This window comes from Palaemon carinicauda, chromosome 1 (genome assembly GCF_036898095.1).
Source record: "Palaemon carinicauda isolate YSFRI2023 chromosome 1, ASM3689809v2, whole genome shotgun sequence".
Classification (NCBI taxonomy): domain Eukaryota; kingdom Metazoa; phylum Arthropoda; class Malacostraca; order Decapoda; family Palaemonidae; genus Palaemon; species Palaemon carinicauda.
Window position 1 is genome coordinate 157,947,252 of NC_090725.1, and position 15,985 is coordinate 157,963,236.

General features: G+C 46.3%; 1 protein-coding gene across 5 annotated transcripts in view; it reads left to right on the forward strand.

Annotated features, from left to right (window-relative positions):
* The first annotated feature begins 290 nt into the window (after positions 1-290).
* The window catches only part of LOC137652631 (zinc finger protein 585A-like), a 47,534-nt gene continuing 31,839 nt past the window's right edge, over positions 291-15,985 (forward strand). For 2 of the 5 annotated variants that reach the window (XM_068386078.1, XM_068386077.1), the window contains exon 1: positions 703-885. Coding sequence is in view for 1 of the 5 variants with exons in the window: in XM_068386074.1 (XP_068242175.1) it covers positions 394-412 (19 nt within the window). In the remaining 4 variants the exon portion in view is untranslated. Of the gene's footprint in view, positions 413-702; positions 974-15,985 lie in introns of those variants that run through there. The other 3 variants (XM_068386074.1, XM_068386076.1, XM_068386075.1) reach the window with 3 other exon arrangements.

Genomic DNA, 15,985 nt, shown 5'->3' on the forward strand with positions numbered 1-15,985 from the left:
TTATTGTAGATTGAATTTTCCAAGTAGGTCGCCTGCTAAAATAAAATAAAAATCGTAGATCAAATATTACACGGTAGGCCACCTTCTAAAGTAGCACCAAATCCAAACATTTATTTAAAAACCAATACTCTTAAGTTGGTATCCAATGACAAACTTGAAACAGTGAGATAAATCACATTACAATAAACACAGCGAGGTTGGTTATTGTAACCAAATTATTTATATTAATTCAAGTGTTACCAGGTCGTCTTATCGTTCCCATTCATCATCAATTGTTTGAATGTCATAATTTTATTACCTGACATTGGTTGAAACTTCACTTTCCTATGGGACGGGTTGTCCTGTCGTGTCACTGTTGTCAGGCGGAAGAGCCATGTGCCCCGCAAGATTTGTATGTCGTATACATGCTTAAGTAAGTAATTTAATTCCTCCGTTTTAAAATGCCTATCATTATTCCCCCTTATTCATGTTTTCAAAACCTACAACGAAAAGGCTACCGTCGAACTTTTAGTCATCCCGACGCCAGTCTACATGAATTAAATTATTAAACTTCTCCACAATAGATAAACTCTTCATGAAAATAATTATTACGACAGAATTCAAACTTGTCATTGACATTTTCAGATAATTGTTGTCGAAACCAACTATAGAACCGACACAGTCAGAAGACTTAATATTAAAGTTAAACCTGACCGACAAAAGTGTGTCCCGAACTTCAGTCGCTCGTTGATTGTTGGACGTTCGTGACTTGTGACGTCACTTATATAAACAAACTCAAGGTGTACCAAGTAACACTTGAGGATATGCCTTTACCAATATTTATGATCTTGGCCTTTACCACAATTTGCGATATAGCATGAAAAATAAGACTGGCATAGACTCTGGGTAATTTTAAACTTCTATACTCTGCTATTAAGGATTGTGGCTCTATGCAGCGAAGTTTACAGGGGTGAAAAGATTAGGCTAGTTTAAGGTAAGACGAACACAAGTTGCAGACAAGTTGAAACTACCGTATGTTAGGTTACTATTATAGAATTTATTTTAAATGATTCAAGCCTTAATTATGATACTCTGGTTTGGTAATGGCGTGATACTATAATTTCTCATGAAAGACGAACCCGTTCTCAGACCAAATTTTCCGACTCCCTTTACTATAATGATAGTTTTTTTTTATAGTTATGGACAGGGAAAACTTTCCTAGTTAAAGCCAACTTTTCCATATAGAAAAACTCGTCTTCTTCGAAAATGACACTTATTTTTGTCTCGAATAAATACTTAATGTAATATATATATATATATATATATATATATATATATATATATATATATATATATATATATATATATATATATATATATATATATATATGCTAAGCTACAACCCTAGTTAGTAATGTAGCATACCCCAAGCAGGAAAGGAAACAAGGAAAAAATAAAATGTTATAAGAATAGTAACAATATTAAAATGAATATCTCCTATATAAGCTATAAAAACTGTATCAAAAATAAAAGGAAGAGAAATTAGTTACAATAGTGTGCCCGAGTGTACCCTCAACCAAGAGGACTAACCCAAGACAGTAGAAGACTATGGTACAAAGGCTATTGTACTACCCAAGACTTAAAGAACAATTGTTTGGTTTTGGAGTGTCCTAAAAGAGATGCTTATTATTATTATTATTATTATTTTATATATATATATATATATATATATATATATATATATATTTATATATATATATATATATATATATATATATATATATATATATATATATATATATATATATATATATATATATATATATGTATGTCTATATCTGCCAATAACGGGGTACCCTCAGTGGGAACCTTGGTTTTGGGTGGGGAAAACATAAGGGGGAAATGTTTCATGATAGTAAACCCAACCTTTTTTTCTCTATACATCATGTTCTTGGACATATAATAAATCCATGGAAAACTCCACAAATTATTTATATCCTATACTAACCTTAACCTTATATTTTTCATTTGTTGACATTCTACAGGTTGGTTGTATTTGCTCATGTTCGTTCGTATGTAATTACCAGTTTTAAAACTTCTCCGCATAAACCCCGCCTCTCTTTATTTTTACCAAAAGGATTACTTGTTACCTTATAACCCCTCCCCATTTTTCCTACATCATTCAAGTACTTTGCTTGACCTAACCCTTCTTATACAGTATGTACCCTTCCTTTTTTTGTAACACCCAGATGTACATATCACGTTTAACGCAAGGATTACTCGTTTTCTTATAAACCCTCCTCATTTTTACCCACGTCATTCAAGTATTCTACTTGATCTGACCCTTCTAATACTGTATGTACCCATTTTTGTATGCAATACCCACATGGACATATTGCGTTTTATCCTAACCATTCCTCTAATACCGTATGTTTATGCAATAGCCACGTGGCCATATTATTTTTTACCCTTGTTATCAAAGTATACTACGAGTCTCGACTCTTTTAATAATGTTGTTATTTATTCGTTAATGCAATTCCCACTTGTTTATTTCTTTTTGTTTCCATATCCCTTTTAACCGTTTTCTCCCTCATCACAAAATTTCAATTTATTAATTAAATAATATTTAATATTCTCTTCATTTTAAATTGCTATTTTCCATCATACCTGTTGTTATTACCTTATCACACCCAGTTTTCACATAATTACTTGCTCTGAACAAGTTTCCCATGCAAGTTTATTCATGTTTACTCTGTAGACTCCCTTCTGTTTCTGTTAACCAATCACGTGCCCATGCGTATGGAAAGTTTCTACAAAGGGGTTGATATTTCCCCTTCCCCTTTTCCTTATCTCTTCAAGTGCATGCATCAGTCCTTTCCCAGACCTTTTTCCCTGTAAAGAATTTGCCCTTGTTAAGCCTTTGTTTGAATTATACTCCTTTTGTGTGCTATTATGGAACTTCCTATACTAATGTGTAATGGTTGTAGTTATCCATACTTAGAAGGCGCTGAGAAGTTTCTTGGAAATTACCATGGTACACCAGATGTAATTAACACTTTTCTTAAAGAACATAACGTGATACCCCAAAAGTTACAGTGGCTGAAGTGTCGTTGATCATAAAGTAAGTCATTATTTTTACTTTTAAGTTTAATACCTAGTTAGTGAATACAGTTCATTATTAAAGTTATATTGATGTTAGCGTGCACAACACAACATTACCGCTTGCCAGTACATACAGAGCTTGATGTTTTTATTTTTTGGCGAGTCAAACGAGCCAACAGTGGAACAAGAACCATTAGATTTGGGGTAGAACATTGCTGCTAGCATGTGCAGCTCAACATTACCGTTTGCCAGTACATACAGACCTTGATGTTTTTATTTACCAGTGAGCGAAGCGTGCCCACAGCGGAACAAGAACCATTATATTTAGGGTAAAACATTTTAAACAGAAAATATATTTTTTCAGGCGTAAATACAAACCCTCCGCTATTTAAGGGGGTATACTTTCGGCGTAGATGAAAGACGAGCCATGATAATTCTAGTGAGGGATAACTACCCCATCCATTAGTTAGCGGGTGGGGGTTGAGGTAGACTGGCTATCCCGCTCACTCGCACCTCTCTGCTGAGTAACCACTTTACTTTATGGCTTGGTAGAAGATGTACATGCTGCCTTTCTCTCCCGCAAAAACTTGCCTTGATTGTTTTTCTGTTTAGTTTTTCTTTTGTGTGTGCTTTTATCTTATACATATATATGCGTGTATATATGTATAAATGGAAACATACTCGTATGATTGTTAAATACTTGTAACTTTAATTACAGTTGACAACGTATCCAGCGGTCTACGCCGTAAGGGAGTTGTCATTGTGTTGATATTACTACTCCCCTACCTTGCCGTCAGTTCCTCAACACTCCTGTGTGTTTGTTTCAGTACTTGAGTTAAAGTTTATAACAGTTCTGCTCCCTTTCGAGGAATTCTCTTACAGGGAAGGTGACTTATTCCCCGAATAGTTCATGTTATGCAGCGGAGTTATGAATTACAATTCATCACAACTTATTTCCTTCTCTAACAGATAGCAGCGACATAGAAAGCAAGGCCGATGGCTTTGGCCGCTCTGGTCAATGTCCTGCTGAAAGCTTACTTCCTCCCTCTGCACATCCTTCGAGGGAGGAACTAAGTCCAACGGTCTCTCCTGCCAGTGATTCTCCCCCTCGGGGGAGTTCACTCACAGAGACTCCTCTTCGGAGGACTGCTGATGGTCAGCCCACTGACCCCACGTCCCCACGTCCCCCAGAGGGCGCATAAGGCGTAAAGCCCGCCTTTTTCTTTGCCGTAGAGGCCTTCCTTCACCTCACAATGGTGTTAGGAGGCACCTCTTCGGCTCATCGTCTCCGCAGTCCGCCGCAGAGGAACCTCGCCATCGTTCTCCGACTGTCCCAGCTACAACCCTGGACCTCTGTGCAGATCGTTCGCGATCTCCTTCGGTGGAAGGTCGTCCTTACAAAGAACATGCCGACCTTCCACCCGTCAGACCTGCTGACCTGCCGTCGCCGTTCCTGGCTACTGACGCGCTGTGGGCGCCAACGCATCCTGTTGTAAAGCAGGCAACGGTCCCTTTGGGGTATCAAGGGCGTATGCGCAAAATAGTGCATACGTCCCTTACGCACCAGCGCTCTCCTGCGCGCCAGTGCTCTCCTGCGAGCAAGCGCTCACCGGCAGAAGACATTCCTGTTAAAGCGCGCCAGCGCTCACCTGTGCGTCAGCGCTTACCTGCGCGCCCTCAACTGGCTGCACGCCATGCGCGCCTTTGTTCTCCTGCGCGCCAGCGCTCGCCTACGCGCCAGTGCTCGCCTGCGCGCCCGCGCTCTCCGCGCCAACGATCTCCTGCGCGCCCATGATCTTCTGATCTGGACGCAGTGGGGAAGCTAACTTCTTCTCCTGCTTGCAGCGCTCACCAACGCACCAGCGATCACCAACGCACCATCGTTCCCCGCCTGTGCGCCATCCCTCGCCAGCGCGCCTTCGCGCGCAATCTCTGAGGCGGGCCCACAAGGTTGCGCACGCGCACCCTGTGCACCCACGCCCATCGCCCCAGCCTGATGTGCGCTCTCATAGATGTGTCCTGCGCGCGCGCCCAATGGTATCTCCCGCATGGGCTCTTCGGCCGGACCCTGCTCGAACAGTCACCTCCGCGAGCGCTTATCCTTCCTTCAGCGCACCCTCTGCCTTCTCCAGCTCGCGCCCCTGCGTGCCATCGCTCGCACGCGCACACCCTCGCCATCGTCCTCGCGCGCCAACATTCGCCCGCGTGCGCGCCATCAGTCTCCTCCGCGCCATCAGTCTCCTCCGCGCGACCCAGGACATTTACCCATTGCGCGAGCGCCAGCACGCTCCCCAGCGCGATCCTCAACCCCCCACATGCAAGGCTGCAGGACAACGCGCAGCCAGGTCATCATTGTTGCCCCCCCCCCCCCCCCCCCCGCAAGTGCAGAACAGCGCGTTCGCCGGCAGGGGGGAAGATTCCGGAAAGGTCCACGGACTTTTATTCTCCTTCATCATCTTTTCAGGTGAACCCCGCTTTGGTAACTCCTCCTAGGGATCGGTTGATCCCCTTCCCTCCAGAGGGAGTTTCTGACAGTGCAGCCGTCAGTCAGCAGCCTTGGTTTGGGTCCCTGGTCAGAGCGGTCATGTAGGCTTTTAAGCCTGTTCTCTCTGAGCTGGGCCACAAATCATTGGCAGCTTCTACTCCCCTGAAGAGGAAGAGAGGAGCGTCGAACGTGGTAACTTCTCCGAGGCCAAAGCTGACTCCTCGTAAGTCCTTGAGGAAGGCCTTCTCACCCCCCCTAGATTTTCACTCCCTCCCCTTCGGACGAAGATTTCCCGTCCTCAGGAGAGTCACGTGAGGTGAGGCGTTCCCCTATCACACCAATGAGGGAAACCCCACCTCGTGCTGGAAAGTCTTCTCGGGTAGGGGTGGAGAAGAGCCTCCCACCATCGTTGTTGGAGTCCTGCATCCCTCCCAGGAGGGAGTCGAAGGACTCCAAGACTGTGCCGAAGTCATCTTCAAGGCTTAGACCGGAGCCAGCCAAGCACTCGGAAAATGTCCACGAGTCCCCCCAACAAGAGCCTTGCGGGACAGGAGAGTTTGCTGCTAGCCCTTCAGGAGGAGAGCTGCAGGAGTCAGAGCATGCGTTCTGGCAGGTTCTGACCCTTATGAGGAATCTCAATGGGTTTGCGGATCCAGAGATTCCCCCTCGTGAGGGCAAAGACACGGTCTTGGACCGAGTCTTTGGTACTCAAAAACCCTCGAAGGCTAGTGCGGCTTTGCCCTGGTCTCAGGGGGTTAAGAATGCCAGAGACAAGGTCGAAGCCCAGTTCTCCGAGCTTGCCTCCTCCAGCCTATCCAGCGCCGGCAAGAAATTCCTCCCACCTCCTCGTGTCCAACAGAGGAGGTACTTTGACATCGTTGAAGAGACTTGTTTAGCTCTTCCCTTACACCACTCTTTGGAAGAGCTTACCAGGGGAGTCCCTCTAGAGAGACTCTCCAACTGGCATGTCTCGTTCTCGGCGACGGAAATCCTTAGCCAGGAGAAGGTAGCGGAGTGTGCTGTGCAAGCAACTTCGTGGCTGGACATCCTGCTAGGGTCCCTAGGCATCTTGTTACGTTCAGAGGACTTGTCCAAAGAAAGTACCAGGAAGGCCATGGAGACCTTTTTACTCTCAGGCACTCGCACGATCGAGTTTCTAGCCCACCAAGTCTCCATCTTGTGGGCTAATACCATCTTGAAACGTCGAGATGCGGTGTCTGAGAGATTCCATCAAAAGGTCCCTAATACCGAGATCAGCAGTCTCAGACATTTTGCCGTTATGGGGAAGAACTTGTTCGAGCCTAAGGACGTGGAGCAGGCGGCTGAGAGGTGGAGGAAGTCCAACCAGGACTCTCTCCTACATAGGGCTCTAATATCCAAGCCCTATAAACCTCCAGCACCCCAGCAACCACGTCCTACCAAGACCACGAAACCGGCAGCTGCAGCAAAGACGACGGTGTCTAAGCCCTTTCCTGTCAAGGACAAGAAAGGCAAAAAGTCCTCCAGGGGAGCAAAGAATCCTAGAGGGAGCGGCCGAGGCCGCAAACGCTAGGATTGGCAGTCCCCCTGCATGTCCACCAGTGGGGGGATACCTACAAAGTTGCGCGAACAGGTGGCAGCAACTCGGGCCGATTCCTGGACGATTTCCGTAATCAGTCAAGGATATCGCGTCCCGTTCACAACATCTCTACCTCCCCTGACAGCGGATCCAGTGTCGTTGAGCTCCCTTGCTATGGGATCGGCAAGGGGGCAAGCCCTTCGGGCAGAAGTCCAGACCATGTTGAAGAAAGGGCGCTCTTCTTCAGTCGACTCTTTCTTGTAAAGAAGGAGTCTGGAGACCAGTCATTGACCTCTCAGCTCTGAACAGGTTTGTCAAGCAAACTCCGTTCAGCATGGAGACCGCAGACACGGTCAGACTTGCAGTGAGACCGCAAGGCTTCATGTGTACACTGGACCTGAAGGACGCGTATTTCCAGATCCCAGTCCATCCGTCTTCAAGGAAGTACTTAAGATTCAGCCTAGACAACAAGCTGTACCAGTTCAAGGTGCTGTTTTTCTGTCTCTCCACAGCACCACAGGTTTTCACCAGTGTTCACCCTGATATCGTCGTGGGCACACAGGATCGGCATCCGTCTCCTCCGTTATCTGGACGACTGGCTGATCCTAGCAGACTCGGAGTCAGCCCTTCTTCGATACCGAGACAAACTTCTGGGACTTTGCCTGTATCTGGGGATCATGGTAAATCTCAAGAAGTCCTCTCTGCTTCCCACTCAAAGACTGGTATATCTAGGCATGATTATAGACACCAATCTCCACAAAGCCTTCCCATCAGACGACAGGATAGCAAGGCTTAGGAGGGTCGCAAGCCCTTTCCTCAGACGAGAAGAACTTCCAGCCCAATCGTGGTTACGTCTCCTCGGTCACCTCTCATCCTTGGCTCGTCAAGTTCCCAACGGTCGCCTCAGGGTGAGATCCCTCCAATGGCGACTCAAGTCTCGGTGGAATCAGGGTTACGATTCCCCGGACGTCATGATCCCTATGGGTCCTGCGGAACAGACGGACCTTCAGTGGTGGGTGACAGATGAGAACCTACGAAGAGGAGTGGATCTTCTCGTCCTCCCCCAGGATTTGATGCTGTTTTCGGACGCCTCAAAGAAAGGATGGGGGGCCCACGTTCTGCAGCACAGGACCTCAGGCCTGTGGTCAGAATCAGAAAAGTGCCTCCATATAAATCTGCTAGAAATGAAGGCCGTATTCCTGGCCCTTCAACAGTTCCAACAATACCTGGCGGGTCACTCTGTGGTGATGATAAGCGACAACACCTCAGTAGTGGCTTACATCAATAAGCAAGGAGGTACCTTTTCAAAGCAGCTATCACATCTCGCAGTAGAGATACTGAGATGGACCGAAGCCCACTCGATTCCACTATCAGCACGCTTCATTCCAGGCAAGAGGAATCTGCTCACCGACATTCTGAGCAGAACGTCTCAGATATTGAGCACCGAGTGGTCTTTGGATCATCTAGTAGCCAACAAAGTCCTGACTTTGTGGGGCTCCCCGACTGTGGATCTGTTCGCTACAGCGCTGAACTTCAAGCTTCCGCTGTACTGCTCCCCAGTCCCGGATCCCAAGGCGCTCTTGCAAGATGCCTTCCAACAACGGTGGGACAACATCGACGTATACGCCTTTCCTCCGTTCTGTCTGATGAGGAGGGTGCTCAACAAGACCAGAATATCGGTTAATCTTTCGATGACCCTTATAGCTCCGCTATGGCATCACGCGGAATGGTTTCCAGACCTTCTGCAACTCCTAACGGAACTTCCAAGAGAACTCCCTCCGCGACACGAGCTACTCAAACAACCATACGCCAATATCTTCCACAAAGCCGTAACTTCACTACGACTTCACGACTGGAGACTATCCAGCATCTCCTCGCTGAGAGAGGATTTTTGCAACAAGTTGCGGTCAGGATGTCTGGACACCTGCGAAGGTCATCCGCATCTGTCTACCAGGCAAAGTGGGGAGTCTTCTGTGGTTGGTGTCGTGGAAAGGGTATCTCTCCACTCGATGCCACTATTCCAGCAATAGCGGAGTTCTTCGTGCATTTGCGGGAAGAAATGCGCCTTTCAGTCTCGGCGGTGAAAGGCTATCGCTCAGCCTTAAGTCTAGCCTTCAGGCTCAAAGGAGTGGACTCTTCTTCCTCGCTGGAACTTTCCCTACTCATACGAAGTTATGAACTTACCTGCCCTCAGTCGGAAGTGAGACCTCCTCCATGGAACGTGGTTCGAGTTCTCAAGTCTCTTAAGAGACCTCCCTACGAACCATTACGCCAGGCTTCAGATCGCCACCTAACTTGGAAGATGGTGCTCCTACTAGCTTTGGCCTCGGCCAAGCAAGTCAGTGAACTTCATGGTCTCTCTTATGACATCGCCCATTCTAGGGGATGGGGGGAGGTAACATTCAAATTCGTCCCTGAGTTTATTGCTAAGACTCAGAATCCGGGAGTGCCGGACCCTCGATTCGACTCCTTCCAGATTTCGAGTCTTTGTTCTGTAACAGATGACCCAGACCATATCCTACTGTGTCCAGTAAGGAGTCTGAGGCTATATCTCAAAAGAACAGCTGCAGTATGTCCCCAGGTGCAGGCATTGTTTGTGAGCACTGGGAGGACTAAGAGGAGGGTTAACTAGAAAACCATTTCGGCATGGATTGGTAGGGTGATCCATCTGTCCCTGAATCCAGACCCTCCTCCGTCACGTCGCCCTAGAGCACATGATGTCAGGGGCGTAGCTACGTCCCTGGCCTTCAAGAAAAACTTTTCATTGACGTAGGTACTCCAAGCTGGGGTGTGCAAGCGTCAGACGACCTTCACAGCCCACTACCTGCAAGACGTGACCCACAGGAGGCTCAATACGTTTTCTATCGGCGCTGAGGTGGCTGCACAACAGCTGGTTTAAAGCCTCAGGCTCCTTAATGGACAAGTAGCAGAAGGTTGAGGGCATTGTTACCCGATCTTAGTCTGCATGAATGAAAAGTTATGTCTGGCCCTTATTCTTTTCTTCATCCTCCCCTCTCTTGGGGAGAGCAGCATCCTGGGTTCTCTGCACAGCTGACCTCAAACCACTGCAGGTAAACCATGTTTCCTCGTGTTCCTAGTATTAAGCTAATACTGTCACGTCCCCATATCCTGACGAGGTGGTACTGGGAGAGTCCTAGCCTAAAATTTCCATCTAAAGGACTACAGGTCAACTTCCTAGGACGAGTCACACTTCATACCTTCACACACAGCTTGCTTAGGCCGCACCCCTTGCGTAGCAAGGTTCTAGCGAGGTGCAGGGACTCCTTATTGTTGAGTGCTGACACACTCAGATACTGAGTCCCCGGGCAAAGCCAAAAGTCAGTACTGGCTGGGACTTTCCACCCTTCCTAACGGTTGAGTCACCCATATTAAATAGCGTGGTTTGTATGTCAGTTACGGAACAAATGACAAATTCGTAGGTAATTTGTATTTTTCCTAACTATACAAACCTTTGCTATTTAATCAAACTTACCCGCCAGCCCTATCCCCCTTGAAGTCCTACCTCTAAGCAAAGTGAGCTCAGGCACAGGTGTGTGTGTGTGAGGGGGGTGGGGGTAGCAAGCTACTCTCCCTACCCCCGCTAACTAGCGGTGGGGTAGTAAACCCTCGTTAAAATTCTAATGGCTCGTCATTTCAGCTACGCCGAAAGTAATAACCCATATTAAATAGCTAAGGTTTGTATAGTTAGGAAAAGTTACCTACGAATTTGTCATATATATATATTCTTTATTCCTATATCTATTCATTTAATATTTTATATAAAATATTTTGTTACATTTTATATAGAATTCAATACCTATTGCATTCACATTCAAGCCCTTGACAGAATAGTAAGATCTCTCACTACGGGTGTGTTTACTTTTGGTTTTTATGCCAAAGAGTTTAAAAGTGCAAGTTTTATTGCTAAATTAGTGCAGTGAATTTTATTCAATACAGTGGAGGGTGCTTCTGTTCGGACCTGTCGTTATCCTAGCCTTAGACCTCTTTCAAGCTCCCGGACCCGTGGGAGAAGTAACTTCGATCGGCGAAAGGAAACGAGTGGCATTAGTCTGGTGCTGAGCGTCTTGTAAGACCCAAACAGAAGTCCCCTCGAGCGTTCCTGTAGACGATTCTCGGAACGCTCGCCCTCGCCGTAGGTAAGGCAAGGTAAAAGCGTTTTCTAACATCAAGCGGCCAATCGCGAGCATCATCCTTCCAGGTGCACGACAAGCGCCAGGCAGCTGAGCGTGATGGCGCGCGCCAGGCAGCTGAGCATGATGGCGCACACCAAGCAGCTGAGCGTGATGGCGCGCGCCAGGCGACTGAGCGTGACGCCTCTTGTTCGATGATCGACCGTTCTAGGCGCGATCGACATAGTTCCGAGCGTCTGAATCGCAAGCGTTATTGTTCTGAAAGTCACGTGGCGCCGGGCGTCAAGCTTCCAGCAGTTAGACTTGACGTCGAGTGTCAAGCAGTTAATCATGACGCCGAACGCCAAGCAGTTACGTGTCGTCGAGCATCAAGCAATTGAACGTGATGCCGCGTGTCAAGCATAGCTCCAAACGTCTAGATCGCGAGCGTCTGAATCGTGAATGGCATTGTTCCGAGAGAGCCTAGTTATAGCTCTAGAGCAGACGTTACCTCGAGTGTTCCGGTTGTCGTTGCCAGAACCCTTGCCCTTGCATGGGATAGTCTCATACTAACACTACTGTTTGAGTCTTGTATTGCATCACATATGCTGATAATAGCAATACTATAACCTTTATAGACACGGTTTTTTGTCTCAGAGCGCCATTCGGCCATGAGAACCCTCTGAATGGAACTCGTTTAACCATACACGCCGAGCAGCATAATGTAGATCATTTTGCTAGATCTCTCGGTGCCTAGTCTTTCAGGATATTCGGCGCCTCGTCTTTCAGGATGCTCGGCTCCACGCCTGACAAGAATAACCTTTATAGATACGGTTTTTTGTCCCAGAGCGCCAGTCGGCCATGAGAACCTTCTGAACGGAACTCTTTTTACTGTACGCGACGAGCAGCATAATGTAGATCATTTTGCTAGATCGCTCGGCGCCTCATCTTTCAGGACGCTCGGCGTCACGTCTTCTAGAATAACCTATATAGACACGGTTTTTTGTTTCAGAGCGCCAGTCGGCCATGAGAACCCTCTGAACGGAATTATTTTAACCGTACGCGCCGAGCAGCATATTGTAGATAATTTTGCTAGATCGTTCGGCGCCTAGTCTTTCAGGACGTTCGGCGCCTCATCTCTCAGGACACTCAGCGCCACATCTTACAAGACGCTCGGCGTCACGTCTGTCAGGACGTTCGGCGCCACGTCTTTCAGGACGTTCGGCGCCACATCTTTCAGGATGCTCGGCGCCACGTCTTTCAGGACGTTCGGCGCCTCATCTTTCAGGATGCTCGGCGCCATGTCTTACAGGACGATCGGCGCCACGTCTTACAGGCTTTTCAGCGCCACGTCTTATAGACGTTCGGCGTTTTACTCTGTTGGCCGTTGGGCACCACGTCTTTCAGGACGCTTGGCGCCACTCTTCCAGGCACCACGTCTTACACGTTCGACGTCTAACATCCAGCATGAGGCATGACATTGATATTGATAACCTCAGCCTTTGTGATGACACTAGTCGATTCGAATGTTGAGATCACTGATCTCTTTTATCATAGACGCTTTTAAGAATGCGAAGTTCCTCAAAGTCGAGCGTCTACCCTTAGAGCAACGCGGCGACAGAGGCGATGTTCTGGCTTTCTTTGATACCAGTAGTCAGGACCTTTACCAGACGTGTTCTGTTAAACGTTGAGCGTCCTCCTAGTCGCGAGTGTCGTCCGGGATGTGAAATGTAGCCAACGCCACTACTGCCGTTAGTTCTTTGTCAAAAGAAGACATTGACGATCACTTTTCTTCTTTGAATTTTTGAGTTATCAGAAGGAGAGGATCCTTAGTCCATTCGTCCTTCAGTTGTTTACGGAACTCATGGAAGTTTTTCGTAATGAGTTTCCAGACTATTTTGCATCTTGTCGCTCCATTTTAGCCTTCCTCTGAATTCACTTGGGAAGGTGTCGAGAAGTCTCTCTTTTTACCAAGATGGTTCTTTCCAGGTATTCAATGGAGCTTTAAGGATGTTTAGAGACTAAATGGTGTCTCAGAAGGACCAAGGATAGGCAGCTTTCATTTTTTCCTTTGAATAGTCTGGCCTCTAGATCTTGTATATGGGATACAACTCTAGTTGGAATACAAGAAGTCAGAGGTGTTCGTTTCAGCCTCTTGGGGTTGCATCCTTTCAGAAATAGAATTTCTTTGCACATCTCTGTCTTCCTCTCTTTCTCAGTACAGTTAATCAGAGAGTTTCATCTGAGTTACCCAAAGGCCACCTAAGATTTGGTTTCAGATTTGACAAGAAAGGTTTTTCATCTATCCTTCTTTAGCCGCAAATCAAAGGAAGGATCTCCTTTTCCGAATTTTTCTCAGGCTTTTCAAGGAAGGCTTTTAGCAGGATAGTTACCAGACTTGAGGAACAGGGCAAAGACGTCGTACGTCCTCCTGGTCGCAAACGTCCTCTGGGTAGTGACGTCGAGCGTCCTCCGGGACTTGACGTCGAGCTGATAGTTATTAAAACAGAGTATGACTGCTTTCACCTTCAGACAGTAGAAGCCAAACTTTACTACTTCTGGCAATCATTGGGAGAAGTTAGGAGCAGACCTTGGTCAGTTCTTCTTCTGAAAGAGGAGTACTTTTTTCCTTTTTTAGGGAAACCTTTAAGTTTAGCTACATAGACCTCCCTCCCAGTTCTAGAGAGGAGTCTAGAGTCCGACTGTGTGTGTTTTGGTCTTAGCTCCGCCCCGATACTGTTCACGTATCTAATGCTTATGTAACAGTCTACTGCACTCAATATCTGAGCCTCCCAGTTTAGGGAAGATTGGCTTCTCAGGACTCATTCTTCCGATCTACATGTTGGATCTTCAGATAACGTAGAGCTTTTTTGAAGAATTGGATCCTCTTGTCTACAAGACGAGTCTCTTCTGACCCCATCTCAAAATGGGGATTCAGAGTCTAGTTTTTTCAGGCTTTTACGTCTCACCTTAAAACAGTGCAAGCTATCTTGAATCTTTCTTTGAGATCCTTGATTTATCTCTGTTCATCCTAGTTTTCCTGGACCGGGGCTCGTTTCCCGGCCAGTCGGAAGCTAGAAGTTGTTATCCTTTTGTGATATTTCTTCGTCCGCTCCTTTTCATCCTCAATCATTTTGGGACAAGGAGAAGATCTTGAGTCCTTATGCGTCTTTTTCGGATGCCATAAGATGCCTTCAGTGGTGGAACGATCCAGTCTATTCCAGTAGGTTCCAACCAGGAATCAGGCGTACTCCAGGAGGTCCCCCCCTTTTGGAACAAAGGACCTTAGGCCTTGTGTTGTGTTCCGTTACCTCGACTTCGAGGTGGAAGCAACACTGGACTGTTGGCAAGCCAATGCTGATTTACCACAGCATTTGTTTTCTTTCCCAAGCAAGGCGGAACTCACTCGAGTCCCTTTACGGGACAGCGAGGAGTCTTTTCTTTGGGCAAGGAGAAGAATGTATCCTTCTATAAGGTTCACTCAGGGGGAAAAGAAGTTTGGCAGACTATCTCAGCTGGAGAATGAACCCTCCATCAAGAAGTCTGCAAGAATCTGTGGCGACTTTAGGTCGTCCTTTTATAGAACTTCACAGAGATTCTGGAGTGGATAGTGGACTCTCTTAGGAGTCTTCCTTTTAGAGTAATTTTTCTGACTCCTCCCTTGGAAAGGTACTTTTTATAGGAGCTTTAAAGACTTCTACCTCCAGCATTTATCAATCCATATGGGAGGTTTTAGAAAATGGTTCAGAATCAACCCTGTTTTCTCTTCCAGTATCTCTACAGCTTAATTGCTGTTTTCCTTTTGTCACTTCGAAGGAAGCGCAATTGTGCATCTTCTTCCATCAAAGGATGCAGGAGTGTGTTTACGACTGTAGTCAGGCACAGTATCTTGCCTTTCGATTGATAAAGTCCTACAGGAACTTCTCAAATTGTTTGAAACATCTAATCAACAAGGACTCACCAGTTTGGAGTCTGGATATAATCCTGAAGTTCCTTAGGAGTGACAAGCTTGTCCACTTGCATTCTTCTTAATTTTTAGGACCTCACGATGAATTCTTGTTTTGTTAGTCCCACGACAACTAAAAGTATCAGTGGATTCATGAGTTTTGTAAAATGTTGGCTTTCGAGATAACGAAGCTATCGGTTCATTGCAGTTAGGCTTTCTCTGAGAATGACCACCTTTTTTCAACCTTAATCCAAGGCTTTTGAGTTTGCGACTTTCGGATATGGTTGTAGAAAGGTTGGAGGTAGTCCTGTGTCTAGTAAGAACCCTGTAGTTCTTCCTGGGCAGAATGAAAGAGTTACGAGCAAGTCGAAGCTCTTTGGGGTCGATTAAGTAGCCCTCGTTACAGATGTCAAGAATGTCCTTTCATTTTTCATCAGACTCTTATAGGAGAGGCTCATGCAATTTACAGTGAGACTTGTCTCTAATTTTTTAGAAGGTCAAGACACATGAAGTTAGTGCTGTAACAACTTCAGTGGCCTTCAAGCAGAATGGATTGTGACAGAGCTTTTTGGACACAACCTTTTGGAAGAGTAAATCTGTGTTCACTTCACACTTTTCGAATCATGTCCGGACTCTTTATGAGGACGGATACACTCTGGGACCATTCGTAACAGCGAGTGCAGTAGTGGGGGAGGAACCCTCCACTAAGTTCCCATATCCTAATACCTTTTTCTTCTCTTGGAACTCTTATATTTTTATAGTTGTTGTGGCGATTGCGACAGTCG